Consider the following 15,230-nt stretch of genomic DNA (forward strand, 5'->3'; position numbering starts at 1 on the left):
AAAAAAGAGTGATGTAGGAAAGAAAAGAGATGGGGGTATCTACAGGTCTTGGGTTCAGATTTAGGTCAATCAGGCTACCGGAATAGGTATGGGTTAAGGGAGCAGGTTTAGAAAAACTAAGGAATAAGAAAACAGGGACTGTAATAACAGATTTAATATAGGTGGCTGATCTGGTCAGATCTGAGAAAATTTTGAAAAAAGATGGAAGATCTAAGTTAAAAGGTAAAAATATGGATATTGTAGTTGACTAGGAAGTTCAGGGAACAGGAAACTAATTCAGATTACAGGCAGTTGTGATGGAAGATCCGAGTTAAACGTAAAAAATATAGAAGTTGGGTAGTGACTAAAATGTTTAGGGAACAGGAAAGTAATTCAGACTACAGGCAGTTGGTAGGGAAACTAGTAACTGTCACAGGTTTTAGACTCGACTGTTACAAGCTAAAGTGGACAGTTATGGGTTTAAAAATGGAACTGGGAGGGAAGTAAGCATTACCGTTGGTAGGCTAAACCACTAAAGGTTAAGGGCCGATTTAGGTTACAGGTTATGCAAAACTAATAAGTGGACTTTTTTATCCTAATATTCAAATGTAAATAAAAGAAGTGGACTGTTAACTGCACAGTTATGCTGCAGGCTTAATGGCAGTTGCTGGGTTTATTTAGGTCGATGAAAAGAAAGTGTTTAGGTGGGGTTTTAGGTCCGTAATAGGTCAGGGTAAGGACTGATCTGTAGAGATTTCACTGTAGGATTCTATTAGTCATATAGCAGGTAGGTTAATAGGGTTTAAGAAATGTTGGGAACGTTAACATGTTCAGAAATTAAGTTTGAGAGGACTTTTTTTTCCTAATATTCAAATGAAAATAAAAGTTGACTTTTCACTGGGTTTACTTAGGTCGATGAAAAGAAAGTGTTTGGGTGGGGTTTTAGGTCTGTAATAGGTCAGGTTAAGGACTTATCTGTAGAGATTTCACCGCAGGTTTCTAATAGTCATATAGAATGTAGGTTAATTGGGTTTAATAACTGTTGGGAACCATAACATGTTCAGAAATTAAGTTTAAGGTGGTTAAGGACAGTTCGGGTAAGTTCTTGGGGTAATATTTAGCTGGTTAGGAATTTAGGGTACGATAATGGTTTATAGTATCAACAAGAATCTATGAGAAAGGTTATATGTAGGCTTTGGGATTATTGGTAGCAACAGCCACGGGATAGGAAATCGGTGGAGTGATAGCGGCTTTGGGGGGAGGGTGTGTTCATGAACAGTTTGAAAGTGGAGGATTAGGTTTAGAGTTGATCGATTAAGAGGAAAAGTGAATTGGCTGCTAGGGTTTAAGGTTTAAGGGCTCTGGTAGAAGATAAGGGCTTAGAAAGTAGGTCAATGGATGAGTAGCTCTGTGGTAATGGTGAAGTTTAAAGTTGGTCGATGGGTTTAGGGTTGGAGGTATGGAGGTTTAGAGAGAGACATATATATATATATATATATATATATATATATATATATATATATATATATATATAGAGAGAGAGAGAGAGAGAGAAGGTCCAAGCTCTTATGAATGGGATTCGTCTGATGCATCCTCCCCCGTAGTTTTCCATGTGGTCGAGGGGGTTCCATCAACGTAATCCATTGGGCGGAGAATGGCAAAGGATTTCAATGGCATTTTCCAGATGCTTCTGATGAGATATTGGATACAGTAGGCATGTAGGGGCATTCACCCGGCTTTCAGCACGTTCATTGTTCAAACTTCAAACGATGAGGACTTGTTGACACAGGATGGGTGGAAAGAGATTTGTTGATGGTGTTTGATCTAAAGTTACAAGAAACCAAGGTTGTAAATTTCGGTTTCAGTGTCGATTTTGACCACAATCGAGTTTGGTTTCGGTGGAAATTTCGGCCTATATCATGTAAAATCAGGCTTAAAATTTTGATATTTTTAAAATTTCCATAGAAATTTAGGCAATTTCAGTGGAAATTTTGAAAGAAATAGTGATATCAGCAATTTCGCTGAAATTTAGACGAAATACTGTAAAAATCATGTTTGTGGTGTATTTAGTTTCGGGCTTCGCAGAAACCGAAATTTCAGATTTGGCAGAAATTTAAAACTATGCCAAAAAATTCCCCTGAAAGGTGGAAAGCACACTTCCGGGGAAGCACATCTCGGAAGCAGAAAATGAGGCCGCTTCCCAATTTTTTGGGAAGGGCGTTTCCGAAAAGCATCCCCAATTTGGGAAGCGTGTTTCCCCAATTAGCCATGGTGTATCTTTTGCTCTTTTTTATAATAAAGATTCACTAGTCAAAAGAAAATTAGTATGCGTATGTCTATTACTTGACATTAAAGAACGTCATCATATTTAGTTATCAGTGGCGAACCTTAAGAGTGCAGTTACGAACATGTATCAACATACGCATAGTGAGCACCTATCTAAACCAACTTACGAATAATAACCAATACAGGCATTAAAGAACGTCATCATATTTAGTTATCAGTGGCGAACCTTAAGAGTGCAGTTACGAACATGTATCAACATACGCATAGTGAGCACCTATCTAAACCAACTTACGAATAATAACCAATACAGGCATTACAAAAGGGAAAAGAAAGTATGGACATGTATATTTGTAAATGAGAGGAGCCAATTCCACAGCTGTAGGTACATTCTAAAATCAATAAAGCCTAAATCTTAACTACTATATACTAGAAAAAAGAGCATGAAAGTACCTCACGCTTTCGTCTGGCCACTGACTTTAGATGATCTTGCTTCTGGAGGTGTCAAGATGGAAGTTTCCATGGTATTAGTTCAAAATAACTGTCCAATAATTTTAATCATGATTGGAGGTGATGGGAAGGAAAGATAATTTAGCAGTATTGTGACAATTAAAATAAAAGGAATAAAAAATTCAGTACAGATATGTGGGTTTCAATGACATGATTTCAAAGCTAATAAATGACAAACTATTAAGGGAAAAAATGAACACATAAATGAATATAATAAATATGGAACTACAAACAATTTTTTAATAAACATGGCTCTTAGTACATCAATTAAGAGAGTAATAGGATAACTAACCATTAACAAACTTTCACATACCTTGATAAATCTAATTCACACACTCAATATAACAACTTGTAATCGATCAAGATAGTGAAGAAAGCTTTCTTCAGTTCTTGAAATTTGTAGAAGACATGATAGAAAGGGTAAATGATTTATGCTATTCTATTGTGTTAAGTGAAAGAAGAGAATGAAGAGAAGAGGAAGAAGTGAGTTCACTCCCCCTTACTTTGGTCTTTATATAAAGAGAACATACAAATGACTACTATGCCCTTAGGCTATGTAATACACCTTCTAACACTCCCCCTCAAGCTGGAATGTATATATCGTACATTCCAAGCTTGTTACATATGTCACTCAATTTCGTATAGCTTAAAGGCTTTGTGAACACATCTGCTAACTGATCAGCAGATCTCGTGAAAGAAACATGTACTTTTCCACGACACTAGATTGCCGCCAAGAAAGGTGCAATATCCAGTGGTGGATCTCCTATTTGCTGGAGATCCTACCCAGTCTGCATCATAGAAGCCTTCTACCGTGATATGACCATGCTTCTTGAATAGGAGGCCTTTCCCTGGTGCTCATTTCAAGTAGCGAAGAATCTGAATCACTGCTGCACAGTGAGAAGTACGGGGTGAGCTCATATGTTGGCTGACTGCGCCAACAGCAAATGATATATCTGGACGAGTGACTGTAAGATATATGAGCTTACCCACCAGCCTCCTGTATCTGCTAGGGTCATCTAATAAATCTCCTTCTGGAAGGAGTTCCCATTTGGGTCCATGGGAGCAGATGCAGGTTTCACTCCAAGATGACATGTCTCCTCAAGAAGATCTAGTACATATTTCCTCTGTGAGAGGGAGAGACCTCTAGTAGAATATGCAACCTTAATGCCAAGAAAGTATCTGAGGCGACCCAAATCTTTGGTTGAAAACTCTTTATGCAAGAAAGTTTTCAGCCTGCGTATCCCCTCTGAATCACTGCCTGTAATGATGATGTCATCGACATATACTATCAATAGCACACAACCAGCAGTAGAACGAGAACTGAAGACGGAGTGATCAACTGCACATTGCTTCATGCCATATCGCATGATAGCATCACTGAATCATCCAAACCAGGATCTAGAGGACTGCTAGAGGCCGTATATAGACCTCCGCAACCGACATACTGACGAGGACATCTCCCCTTAGCAACATACCCAAGAGGTTGCTCCATATACACCTCCTCAGTAAGCTCACCATGTAAAAAGGCATTTTTGACATCTAACTGATGCAAAGGCCAGTCATGTGTAACTGCAAGAGATAGAAGTACGCAAACAGACGGAATCTTAGCAACCGGCAAAAAAGTCTCTAAATAATCAACACCAAAGGTCTAAGTATATCCTTTGGCCACCAACCGCGCCTTAAGGCGCTCAATAGTACCGTCAGGGAAGAGTTTGACGGCATAAACCCAGCGGCAACCAACTGGTCGAGCTCCACGAGGAAGAGGAACTAACTCCCATGTTTGATTGGCCTATAGGGCCTCCATCTCAAGATCCATGGTCGCATGCCATCCCGGATGATCAAGTGCAGCTGGTAAAGACTGTGGCAAAGAAACAGAGGACAAAGAGGAAACAAAACTCTGAAACATCGAGATGAGAGAATCATATGAAACAACAAAGGAAATAAGGTGAGCAGTACTGTGAGAACAAGTACGAGAAGCAATGGGAGAATCTGAAATAGGCCTAGGGGGGATAGTTACCTGAGATGTGGGGGGTGTGATCTGCTGCAAGGAAGATGGCGCGGGCGAAGGAGGATGAACTGCAGACCTCGGGCGGCGATGATATGTCTGTGTAGGAGCAGGAGGAGCCTCGGTAGCCTCAGGAGCCTGTAGTGAAGAGGAGGGATCACAGACAGAAGTAATCTCAAGAACCGGTACAGGAGGAGAGAGGGGAGGAGACGGAAGGGCTGGAAGAGGAAGAGAAACGTCTGATTCATGAATAGGGGAAGAGGTCTCATGAGAAGAGACAAAGTAGGACTCGGACGCAAGCGAGGACTGTAACAACAATAACCTTTCTGGGTACGGGAGTACCCAAGAAAGATGCACCGTTCAGCCCAAGCGTCCAGCTTATCAAAGCCAAGACCAAGGTGGTGAACAAAGCACACACATCCAAAGACCCGAGGGGTGATAGGAAAGGGATCACGATCAGGTTATAACACAGTAAAGGGGGAAGAGCCACCAAAAACCGAGGATGGAAGCCGGTTGGCAAGGTGGCATGCATTAAGAACTGCATCACCCCAATAGCTCTTGGGAACACGCATCTGAATGAGAAGAGAGCGAGCCCCATCGAATAGTGATCGCATCTTCCTTTCAGCCACACCATTTTGCTGAGAGGTGTGAGCACAGAAAGATTGGTGGAGAATACCTCAACTGGAAAGAAAATCCTGAAACCCATGAGTGATGGAGAAATACTCTCTAGCATTATCTGTGCGCAAGCATTTCAGGGTACAATCAAACTGGTTGGTAACCTCAGAATCAAAAGTAAAAAAAGCAGAGAAAACCTCAGATCGATCTTTAAGTAAAAACAGTCAAGTCATGAGAGAATAGTCATCAATTAAAACAACAAAATATCTATATCCAAAAATAGGAGTTCTCATGGGACCCCATACATCATAGTGCACTAAAGCAAAAGGGTGCGAAGCCCGACTAACAAGCTTAAAAGGAAAGGACACCCGACGGTGTTTTCCAAGTTCACAGGCCTCACACTAAAAAGACGGAATAGGAACAGAAACTATAGAGGTGCGCCGTAAGCTCTCAATGCATGGATAACCAAGGCGGCAATGCCACTGGTAGGCAGTGGCAGAGCTGTGTAAAATGTTACCCAACGGGGGGCCTCCATCCAGACGATACAGCCCATCTACCTCACGTCCTCTACCAATCGTCCTCCCAGTCATAAGATCTTGAAATAAGCAGTAAGATGGATAAAATGAGACATAGCAGTTAAGATATTTAGTGAGTTGACTGACTGAAAGTAAGTTAAAGGGAGACTGGGGAACACAAAGCACAGAGGAGAGGGTAAGACCAGGATAGGGAGAGGTACTCCCAGTACCAGAAATGGGAGTAGTACGGCCAAGGGTCATAGACTGAGATGAAAGAGGGTGAAAAGAAGTGAGTGATGATAAAGTACGTGTCACATGATTCGAGGCTCCCGAATCAATGATCCAGGAGCTCGAGCTACTGAGAAGAGAGGTAAGAGTGCTACCTGGCTGTGCAAAGCCAGCACGGGAGGGTGGGCGGCCAAGCGCAGGCGCTGGAGCTCATCATAGTTGGCCTAAGTGAAAGATGGTACAGCCGAGCTGGATTCGGAGGAAGATGCTCGAGGGGCAGTGTCGTCCAGAGTAGAAAGGTACACTGATCGCCCAAAATGAGATGACTGCGGGGGACGACGCTCAGGATGTAGCACATAACAGGTCTCATCACGGTGGCCCTCGCGCCAGCAATGTGTACAATATGGACGAGGCCGGCCACTACATCCCCTGCCACCAGAGAAATCCGTACCCATGGTACGTCCACCACGGCTTAAGTCACGGGCTCGGCCAAACTTCCCACCACCACCACGGGCAGACCGATCTCCTAAGGCATACGCTGCAGTAGCAGGACCATAAAAACAACAGGACGAAGAGAGGCTCCACCTAGACACTGCTGAGCCCGCTGATAGACCTCGTCGAGGGAAGGCATAGTGCCAGAGCCATAAATCTGCTGGCGAAAAGACATAAACTCGGGGCCCAAGGTCTCTAGAAATTGAACAACTAGGAGCTATCCCGCTGTCGAGCGGCGACAGCCAAGTCTGTCGTCAAGGCATGAAAATGTCGAGCTGCTGACAATGAGAGACGAACTGGCCATAGTATGTAGAAAGAGGGGTGTCACCACGCCGAAGATGCATCCACTCAGAATATGTGGCACAAATACGGGAGAGGTTACCCACGCCTGAAAACATAACCGCAGTATGATCCCAAATCCTCTTTGCAGTCGGAAGCTGCATCATAGTCCTTGAAATCTGTGGGATCATACTCTGCCAGAGTAAACTACGGATATGAGCATCAACTGTTTCCCACTGCTCATAGGTGGGATCCAAAGCTGCAGGAGGGTCATGACGTATGGTGTACACCTTCCTTTTGGCAATGAGAAAAACTTCCACCGCGACTTTCCAATTCATGTAATTTGAACCATCAAGCCTGACCGTGGTCATCGGGAGGAAGGAGGCATCACCCGATGAAGAGGAAATGGGGGTAGAAGAAGAGGCTGTGTGTGAGGGGGACGTCCGTCGAAGGGGGTTGCCCGAGAGAGGGATTTTCCCAAGGAGACATCACCCGATGAAGAGGAAATAGGGGTAGAAGAAGAGGTCGTGTGTGAGAGGGACGCCCGTCGAAGGGGGTTGCCCGAGAGAGGGATTTTCTATAGTAGGAAGCTCCATAGAAGGAACGAAGGTGAAAGAGACACAACACACGACGTCAAAGCAAGAGAGAAGAGAAAGGAGAATGCTTCTAGGGCATAAAGAGACCACTCTGTGTGGCGAGAGAATGTGGTGCGACTCCGACGAACGAAAGGAGGAAAAGAAGACATAATAGAACCGCTAGGGCATAAACGGAGAAAATGAAAGGTCGGAGCCACATACGAAGAAGAAAAAGAGATGAGAAGAAATTTAGACCATAGATAGAAAGAGAGGTAGAAACTTAGGGTGGGGAGGCTAGATGGGTAGTGAAGGGAGGGGAAACTTAGGGTGGGAGGCTAGAGGGTAAAGGAATGGAGGGGAAAGGGTGAGGGACGGTGGCGGGAGGGTGAGGGACGGTGGCGGGAGGGTGAGGGAGGGTGTCACGGGGGGTGTGGGGAGAGGGTGAGAGAGGGGCGGGAGGGGCGGGGAGAAAGAGGGGGTTGGGGGCGGGGAGAAAGAGAGAGCAGGCAGGGTGGCGGGAGCGTGGAGAGAAGAAGAAGGAGAAGGGAGAAGAGAGCTTCTCCAATGGTCCCTAAGGCACAAAACCCCTAGGGCTCTGATACCATGTTAGAGTGAAAGAAGAGAATGAAGAGAAGAGGAAGAAGTGAGTTCACTCCCCGTTTTTGGTATTTATATAAACAGAACATACAAATGACTACTATGCCCTTAGGCTATGTAATACACCTTCTAACATATTGAATAAAAGAATGAAGGGTCAAGTTTATGCAGGGAAAATGTAGTGGAAACTAACTTTGGTGTCGCTGGACTGGTTTTAAAATTCAATTCAACTAATAGGTAGATCTAGGGTAGACGTTTCAGGTTCTAAAAGCATTGCAATCATATAATGCTCAATTGTCAACTTTTCATGGGTAAATTCAAGATTCTGAAGTAGGGTAAAGAAGTTCCTTTGCAACAAAGCCTAGAATTCTTAACACCAAGCAAACAAAGATGTTCCAATTATAAGGTTTCCGTAATTGATTCTTTCAACATTTCAATTATGCAAATTCAGTTCTTTTAGGGGCTGTTTGGATACGCGGACTTTAGAATCCAGGTTTTAGTTTGAAAACAGTGTAAAAGAGGGTTCATGATCAGGATGTTGCATGCTGCCCTAACAGCATTTCTTGGATTTTAAATAAGAAATCCAGGTTTTAGAAATCTCTCCCCCATGCTGAGATTTCTAAAACCTGGAAACATGGGACGATCGCCCGCTATCTTGCTGTCGGAAAGAAGGGCAAGAAATCAAAAAACGACGGCTGGTTTTCTCGTCTTCTGGCCTCCCCCAACCACAGCCAATAAGTTCAAACTTCAAACTTCAGGTAGTAGACTAGAAGGGATGCAAATAAGAAAAGGGAGATGATTTTTTCACCCCCTTGTAGGATTATGCGCCCCCCTTCTAAAGTTAATTGTGGCTGACTTCAACGCTTTTTGATGTCAAATCATGTTAAAAGGGGGCACATAATCCTACAGGAAAAAATCATCTCCCTAAGAAAAAAGGGGGAAATGATATATCAGAACATCCGTATTTTCATAATTCCACTAGCTCATATATTTGCTAGGGTCCATCCCAAAAGCATTTCTCGGAAGGTATTTTGCATCAGAGAGCTGCCACCTCATTAATAATGACAAAATCTGTTGGAAAGTGAGGCTTTTCTTTCAAAATGACATTTGTATTCATACCATGGCATATACTTGGGGACCAGTAGTCCCGCTATAGATTACATAGTATGAAAGTCCAGGAGCGTACTCTGGGAACCAAAAGAAGAAACAAAAAGGATAACAAGATTACTTCCTGCAAATGGTAGTACATAAGCTTCCTCCAAAAAACATTAAACTGTTTATGAACTACCTCCAACCAAGCCACAGACTGCTTTAAAACTGAAACTCCTTGCATCTCAAAACTTCCTGCATCCTTCTCTGTGCCTTCAAAGACATCCCTCCACTAAATCACCAATTTGACCACGCAAAACAACAATTTACAGGAGAGTTGTAACGACCCGAGATTTTTACCATTTCTCCAAGTCATCACCAAACGAAAGTAGGAAAAACACACTCATTTTTTTTTTCTTAAACACTGCACAAGCGACAAGACATTACATAACTAAACTATTTATTCCATTCTCAAATAAGAGTTTAAATCAATAACCACCATCATCAAATTGTTTAAAACCTTAAATTCCAACCACAGTCTTAATCATTTGAACCCAACAAAATAGAAATAAAGTCCTAAGAACTTAAAACATCTACGGATATGACTATATCGTCGATCCGTTCTTTCAAGCGCATCTGTCCCCAGCCCGTGTATCCTATATGTCCTCATGAGCAAACGCTCCCTCCTCCTCTCCTACGAATTCTGTAGTGAAAAATAGGTCAGCAAGCTTTAACAGTTCTTTAGGGTAAAGGAAACAACAAACAACAGCACCGTATAGTTTTAACTATATATGTCATGAGCAGAGAATTTGACCCCTTTAAATTCATGCAATACTTTGGTTTAAAACATCAAAATACAGTAACATAATACAATGCATGAATTCTACCAGGCAAATATAACACTCGCACCCTAGTGATCATACGGCAAATCCCCATTTTCTTTCTTTCTCATTTTATGGTGGCCTTTGGCCTATCGGGGGCTTTTTAGCCTCGCAGTGGCTTTTTAGCCTGGAGATGGCCTTCTGGCCTGGCCGTTGATAACTGATCGTCAAGGATTTTTCCCCCCACCCCCACTACCATCCTAAATTATGACATGATATGTACGTATCTTAAACATACGACAAGTTACTAATTTCATCATTTATAGTAGTAGCAAATTTATCATTTCAATCGGCATAGTAGTTAGAAATTTATAACACTATTATTACCACTACCAAACAAAACTATTATCACTTGCCTTGTTTTCTTTGGTGTTGGTAAGAAAGGTCCCTCTAAATTGCGGAGGCGCCAGTCTGTACAAAAGAAATCATCATACAATAAGTGTTATCGCCGCGTTCCAACCACCCTATTTATCCTGTTAAGTTTAATTGGGTTAGTTTTGTTTTAATCGCAGTGTTGGAAATTTCGAGTTTATCTTAGTTACTCGTCTCTTAGTGATCAAGGGATTCATCCTTTTTGTTTAAAAAAGACCATTGGATTTTTGTGCAAATATCAAACATATTAGTAAACATTAGTAGCCTTTAGTGGTTAATATTTCAGCCTCTCATTATTATCCGAGCCACCCCCTGTAGTGTAATTGAATAGTCATATATGACTACAGGGGCTGTCCCGTTCAATTCAATTTATTGAGCCCTGTACAGGGGCTGCCCGAAATCCAGTACATCTTCTTTTATATACACACACCCACACACCCATATATATATATATATATATATATATATATAACTACAGGTACTCCCACTACCATGTTTTAAATGGAATAACTAACAAAACATGGCTTTGTAATTATTAAAACATGTCTGTGCTATATCAAACGTCTTAAAGAACAAGGTGGTGCGAATATCAATATATGGTTGTGTAGCGATTAAACATGGTTGTACTATATTAATTCTTTTGAAGAAACCAAGTGGCACAAATATCAATACCTGGCTATGTAGTAATTAAATAGCGTTCGGTTGTATCAATTTCCCTAAGAAATCACGGTGGTGCAACTATAAAAAATATGGCTGTGTAGTTTATTTATCAATCCCCTCCCTTAATACATTCTTGTTCTTAATTTCCAATAATAATACTATATTAAATAACCCTATGTTGACAGACTTATTGCAACTGGTTGGATTTTTATATGGTGAAAACCTTATAGTTTAGTATATGGTCAAGAAAGGTTGCACGACCCACCTATATGATGATCCCACCGTTAAATTGATGGGCTCATTCCTTTCACATAAATTCCATCCCTTTAGATGTATATTCACACTCTTTCCTCCGTGGACCTCCCCCTTGTAATGTTAAAAGTAGTACTAAAGATGCTAATGAGGGTGGTCCAAGTTAGAAAGAGAGTAGATTTATTCACTTCTTTTTTTTTTGTTAACTTTATTCTTTCTCTTCTTATCACTTACGTTTGGGTTTTCTTTTCTTCTTGCAGGTTCTCGGTTCTATGAAGATGGACAAGTGAAGATGATGGCACGGACATGGAATTGAAGGCATTAGTGGAGTTCACAGAGTAGAGGCCATGGATTTGAGTTGTAAACCCTCATCGGAGATTTTGAGAAATCAGAAGTTAAGGAGTATTATTGTCTGTGTTATTTAGGTTTTTAAATGGGCTGTAATTAGAGTTACAAGGGTTTTCAATTCTTGAAGTAAAACAAAGAAAAGAGGATTTGAGATATGGCCTACTTACTTGGTATAAATTTCAAAGGTAGAACCCTTAATTTCCCCTTGTTCTTCTTCATCTTTTTCTCTCCATTCTATTTCTTTTCGTGTTGTGGGCATCAATATGGGCAAAAAACCCATACGTTGGGTTCTTTTAAAACCCACAATAGAAATTTCTAAATCTTGTTTCCTTCTTCCCATGTTTTCTTCTTTATTTGGTGTGACTCTAATAAGAAGAGTTTACGTTAAAATAAATATTCTTAGAAGTAAGTCCTTCAGTTACATTAGATTCTCTCATTAATCCTAGCTTACTTAAATTAAGTTTCTTAGTGAGCAAGTAATGCCTTAATGCTATACTTAAATAGCTAAAATTATGGATTCACAGGGATCTACCTAATAATATAATTAGGCTACTAAATCTGATCTTGGAGATTTTAAATTGGAGTGTACAAATCAAGGGCATACGAATTTAAATGGAGGGTTGTAAATATCAAACAAGTAAACCTTAAAATTTTGGGGGTGAAATCAACAATAAGTAGGTGTATATAAATAGGGGTGTTCATATCAATCGAACACACGAATTCAAACAGGGGTGTAAGTATCAATAAGTACACAATTTTGATAAGGATTGTTTATCTATGTATTTATTTATTAATTTATTTTAGACAAAATGACAATGTTGTGGCATCAGATGCGGTGGATGAAGGTCAGAGTTTTAATTAATATTTTCCATGTAATTTTTATTCTTGTTGTAGATATTGGCTATGTTTAGCGTTGGTGGCAATAGGTCATGTTCTATGAGGGGGATCATAATAGTAGGATATTTTGCCTAGGATGGAAACCCATAGAGGTGTGCATCCGTAATTACGGCATATAAAATGGGTTAAAGGAAAGAGATCTGTGGAGCTTAGGAGATTAAAAATATATTTTGTTGATAGGAAGGGTTAAACCTTTTGCGCCTTATGATCACTTAATAAAGGAATTTCGAGGATAGTCTGGTGGAGCTTGGAGATTTAAGTAGATTTAATAGGTGTTCGATGGCAAGACGGTGGATTTTAAATTTAAACTGACTGTAAATATTGATCTCGCTGTACTAAAGAGTGCAGTAAAAAAATTAAATAATAAATTGTGATGATTGATTAATTAAGTGATTTGTTTGATTTGGATGGAAAGTATATGAGCATTGATGATGATACAAATAGAAATGCAATCAGGCCTATTTAGTGATAAAATCTTTACTTGTGAAGAATTCCTTATCATATGGTTGGACTTTATAGATATTCTGAGTTACTCACATCCTTTGGATCATTTTGGATATTAGGATGGTTCGCATTTTGACCACTACCAGGAAAAGCATGGCGAAGCCAAATCTCATGAACATGACAGTAGAAGTTATTGACGTGGTACAAAGGGAAGTAGCAAAAAGAGAGATTATTGAAATCAGTGACTCGGAATCCACCGAAACTGAATCCGATCCCGAGGAAGATCCTGAGGAAAAACCAGAAGGGGATCCAGAAGAAGATCCAGAGGAAGAACCTGTACATCCAGAACAAGAAATCATCAGTATATCCTCTGATTCGATTGGCGATCAAACGCCACTATACTCAGAAGAGGAGGTTACAAGTAAGCGTTGAAGGTTATCTGTGTTTGGGAACGTACTGGACAAGTACGAGGAAGACGATTATGACAACGGCAGCTACTCAAGGGTAGGTATACGTTGTTGTTTTAAGGTCATTATGGATGTTAGTTTACTACGTTATCTAGGGTATGAGAATAAGAATTTCGGGGACGAAATTCATTTAAGGGGGGTAGAATGTAACGACCGAGTTATTTTGTCTAAAATAAATAAATACATAGATGAACAATTCTTATCAAAATTGTGTACTTATTGATACTTACACCCCTGTTTGAATTCGTGTGTTCGATTGATATGAACACCCCTATTTAAATACACCTACTTATTGTTGATTTCACCCACAAAATTTTAAGGTGCACTTGTTTGATATTTACAACCCTCCATTTAAATTTGTATGCCCTTGATATGTACACTCGAATTTAAAATCTCCAAGATCAGATTTAGTAGCCTAATTATATTATTAGGTAGATCCCTGTAAATCCATAATTTTAGCTATTTAAGTATAGCATTAAGGCATTACTTGCTCACTAAGAAACTTAATTTAAGTAAGCTAGGATTAATGAGAGAATCTAATGTAACTGAAGGACTTACTTCTAAGAATATTTATTTTAACTTAAACTCTTCTTATTAGAGTCACACCAAATAAAGAAGAGAACATGGGAAGAAGGAGACAAGATTTAGAAATTTCTATTGTGGGTTTTAAAAGAACCCAACGTATGGGTTTTTTGCCCATATTGATGCCCACAACACGAAGAGAAATAGAATGGAGAGAAAAAGATGAAGAAGAACAAGGGGAAATTAAGGGTTCTACCTTTGAAATTTATACCAAGTAAGTAGGCCATATCTCAAATCCTCTTTTCTTTGTTTTACTTCAAGAATTGAAAACCCTTGCAGCTCTAATTACAGCCCATTTAAAAACCTAAATAACACAGACAATAATACTCCTTAACTTCTGATTTCTCAAAATCTCCGATGAGGGTTTACAACTCAAATCCATGGCCTCTACTCTGTGAACTCCACTAATGCCTTCAATTCCATGTTCGAGCCATCATCTTCACCTGTCCATCTTCATAGAACCAAGAACCTGCAAAAAGAAAAGAAAACCCAAACGTAAGTGATAAGAAGAGAAAGAGTGAAGTTAACAAAAAAACAAAGAAGTGAATAAATCCACTCTCTTTCTAACTTGGACCACCCTCATTAGCATCTTTAGTACTACTTTTAACATTACAAGGGGGAGGTCCAGGGAAGAAAGAGTGTGAATATACATCTAAAGGGATGGAGTTTATGTGAAAGGAATGAGCCCATCAATTTAACGGTGGGATCATCATATAGGTGGGACGTGCAACCTTTCTTGACCATATACTAAACTACAAGGTTTTCACCATATAAAAATCTAACCAGTTGCAATAAGTCTGTCAACATAGGGTTATTTAATATAGTATTATAATTGGAAAGTAAGAACGGGAATGTATTAAGGGAGGGGATTGATGAATAAACTACAAAGCCATATTTTTTATAGTTGCACCACCTTGATTTCTTAGGGAAATTGATACAACCGAACCGTGTTTAATAACTACACAGCCAGGTATTGATATTTGTGCCACCTGGTTTCTTCAAAAGAATTAATATAGTACAGCCATGTCTAATCACTACACAGCCATGTATTGATATTCGCACCACTGTTCTTTAAGAGGTTTGATATAGCGCAAACATGTTTTAATAACTACAAAACCATGTTTTGTTAGTTATTCCATTTAAAACATGATAGTGGGAGT

At 40.1% G+C, this 15,230-nt stretch overlaps 1 protein-coding gene and 1 long non-coding RNA gene across 3 annotated transcripts in view; both read right to left on the reverse strand.

The window, feature by feature from the left end:
* LOC143887631 (RNA-directed DNA methylation 4-like) overlaps positions 1-15,230 on the reverse strand; it is a 62,428-nt gene that overhangs the window by 26,564 nt on the left and 20,634 nt on the right. For both annotated transcript variants that reach the window (XM_077391743.1, XM_077391742.1), the window contains exon 6: positions 2,716-2,757. In XM_077391743.1, the coding sequence (XP_077247858.1) occupies positions 2,716-2,757 (42 nt within the window). The remainder of the gene's footprint in view (positions 1-2,715; positions 2,758-15,230) is intronic.
* LOC143887633 (uncharacterized) lies at positions 9,611-11,647 on the reverse strand. Its single transcript, XR_013254313.1, has 3 exons — positions 11,567-11,647; positions 10,405-10,459; positions 9,611-9,870 (listed from the first exon to the last, which is right to left on the reverse strand). It is a non-coding gene; the product is annotated as an uncharacterized LOC143887633 (long non-coding RNA).

Source organism: Tasmannia lanceolata, unplaced genomic scaffold, assembly GCF_043159265.1.
Source record: "Tasmannia lanceolata isolate RefF3 unplaced genomic scaffold, GAP_Taslan_0.1 ptg000012l, whole genome shotgun sequence".
Lineage (NCBI taxonomy): Eukaryota > Viridiplantae > Streptophyta > Magnoliopsida > Canellales > Winteraceae > Tasmannia > Tasmannia lanceolata.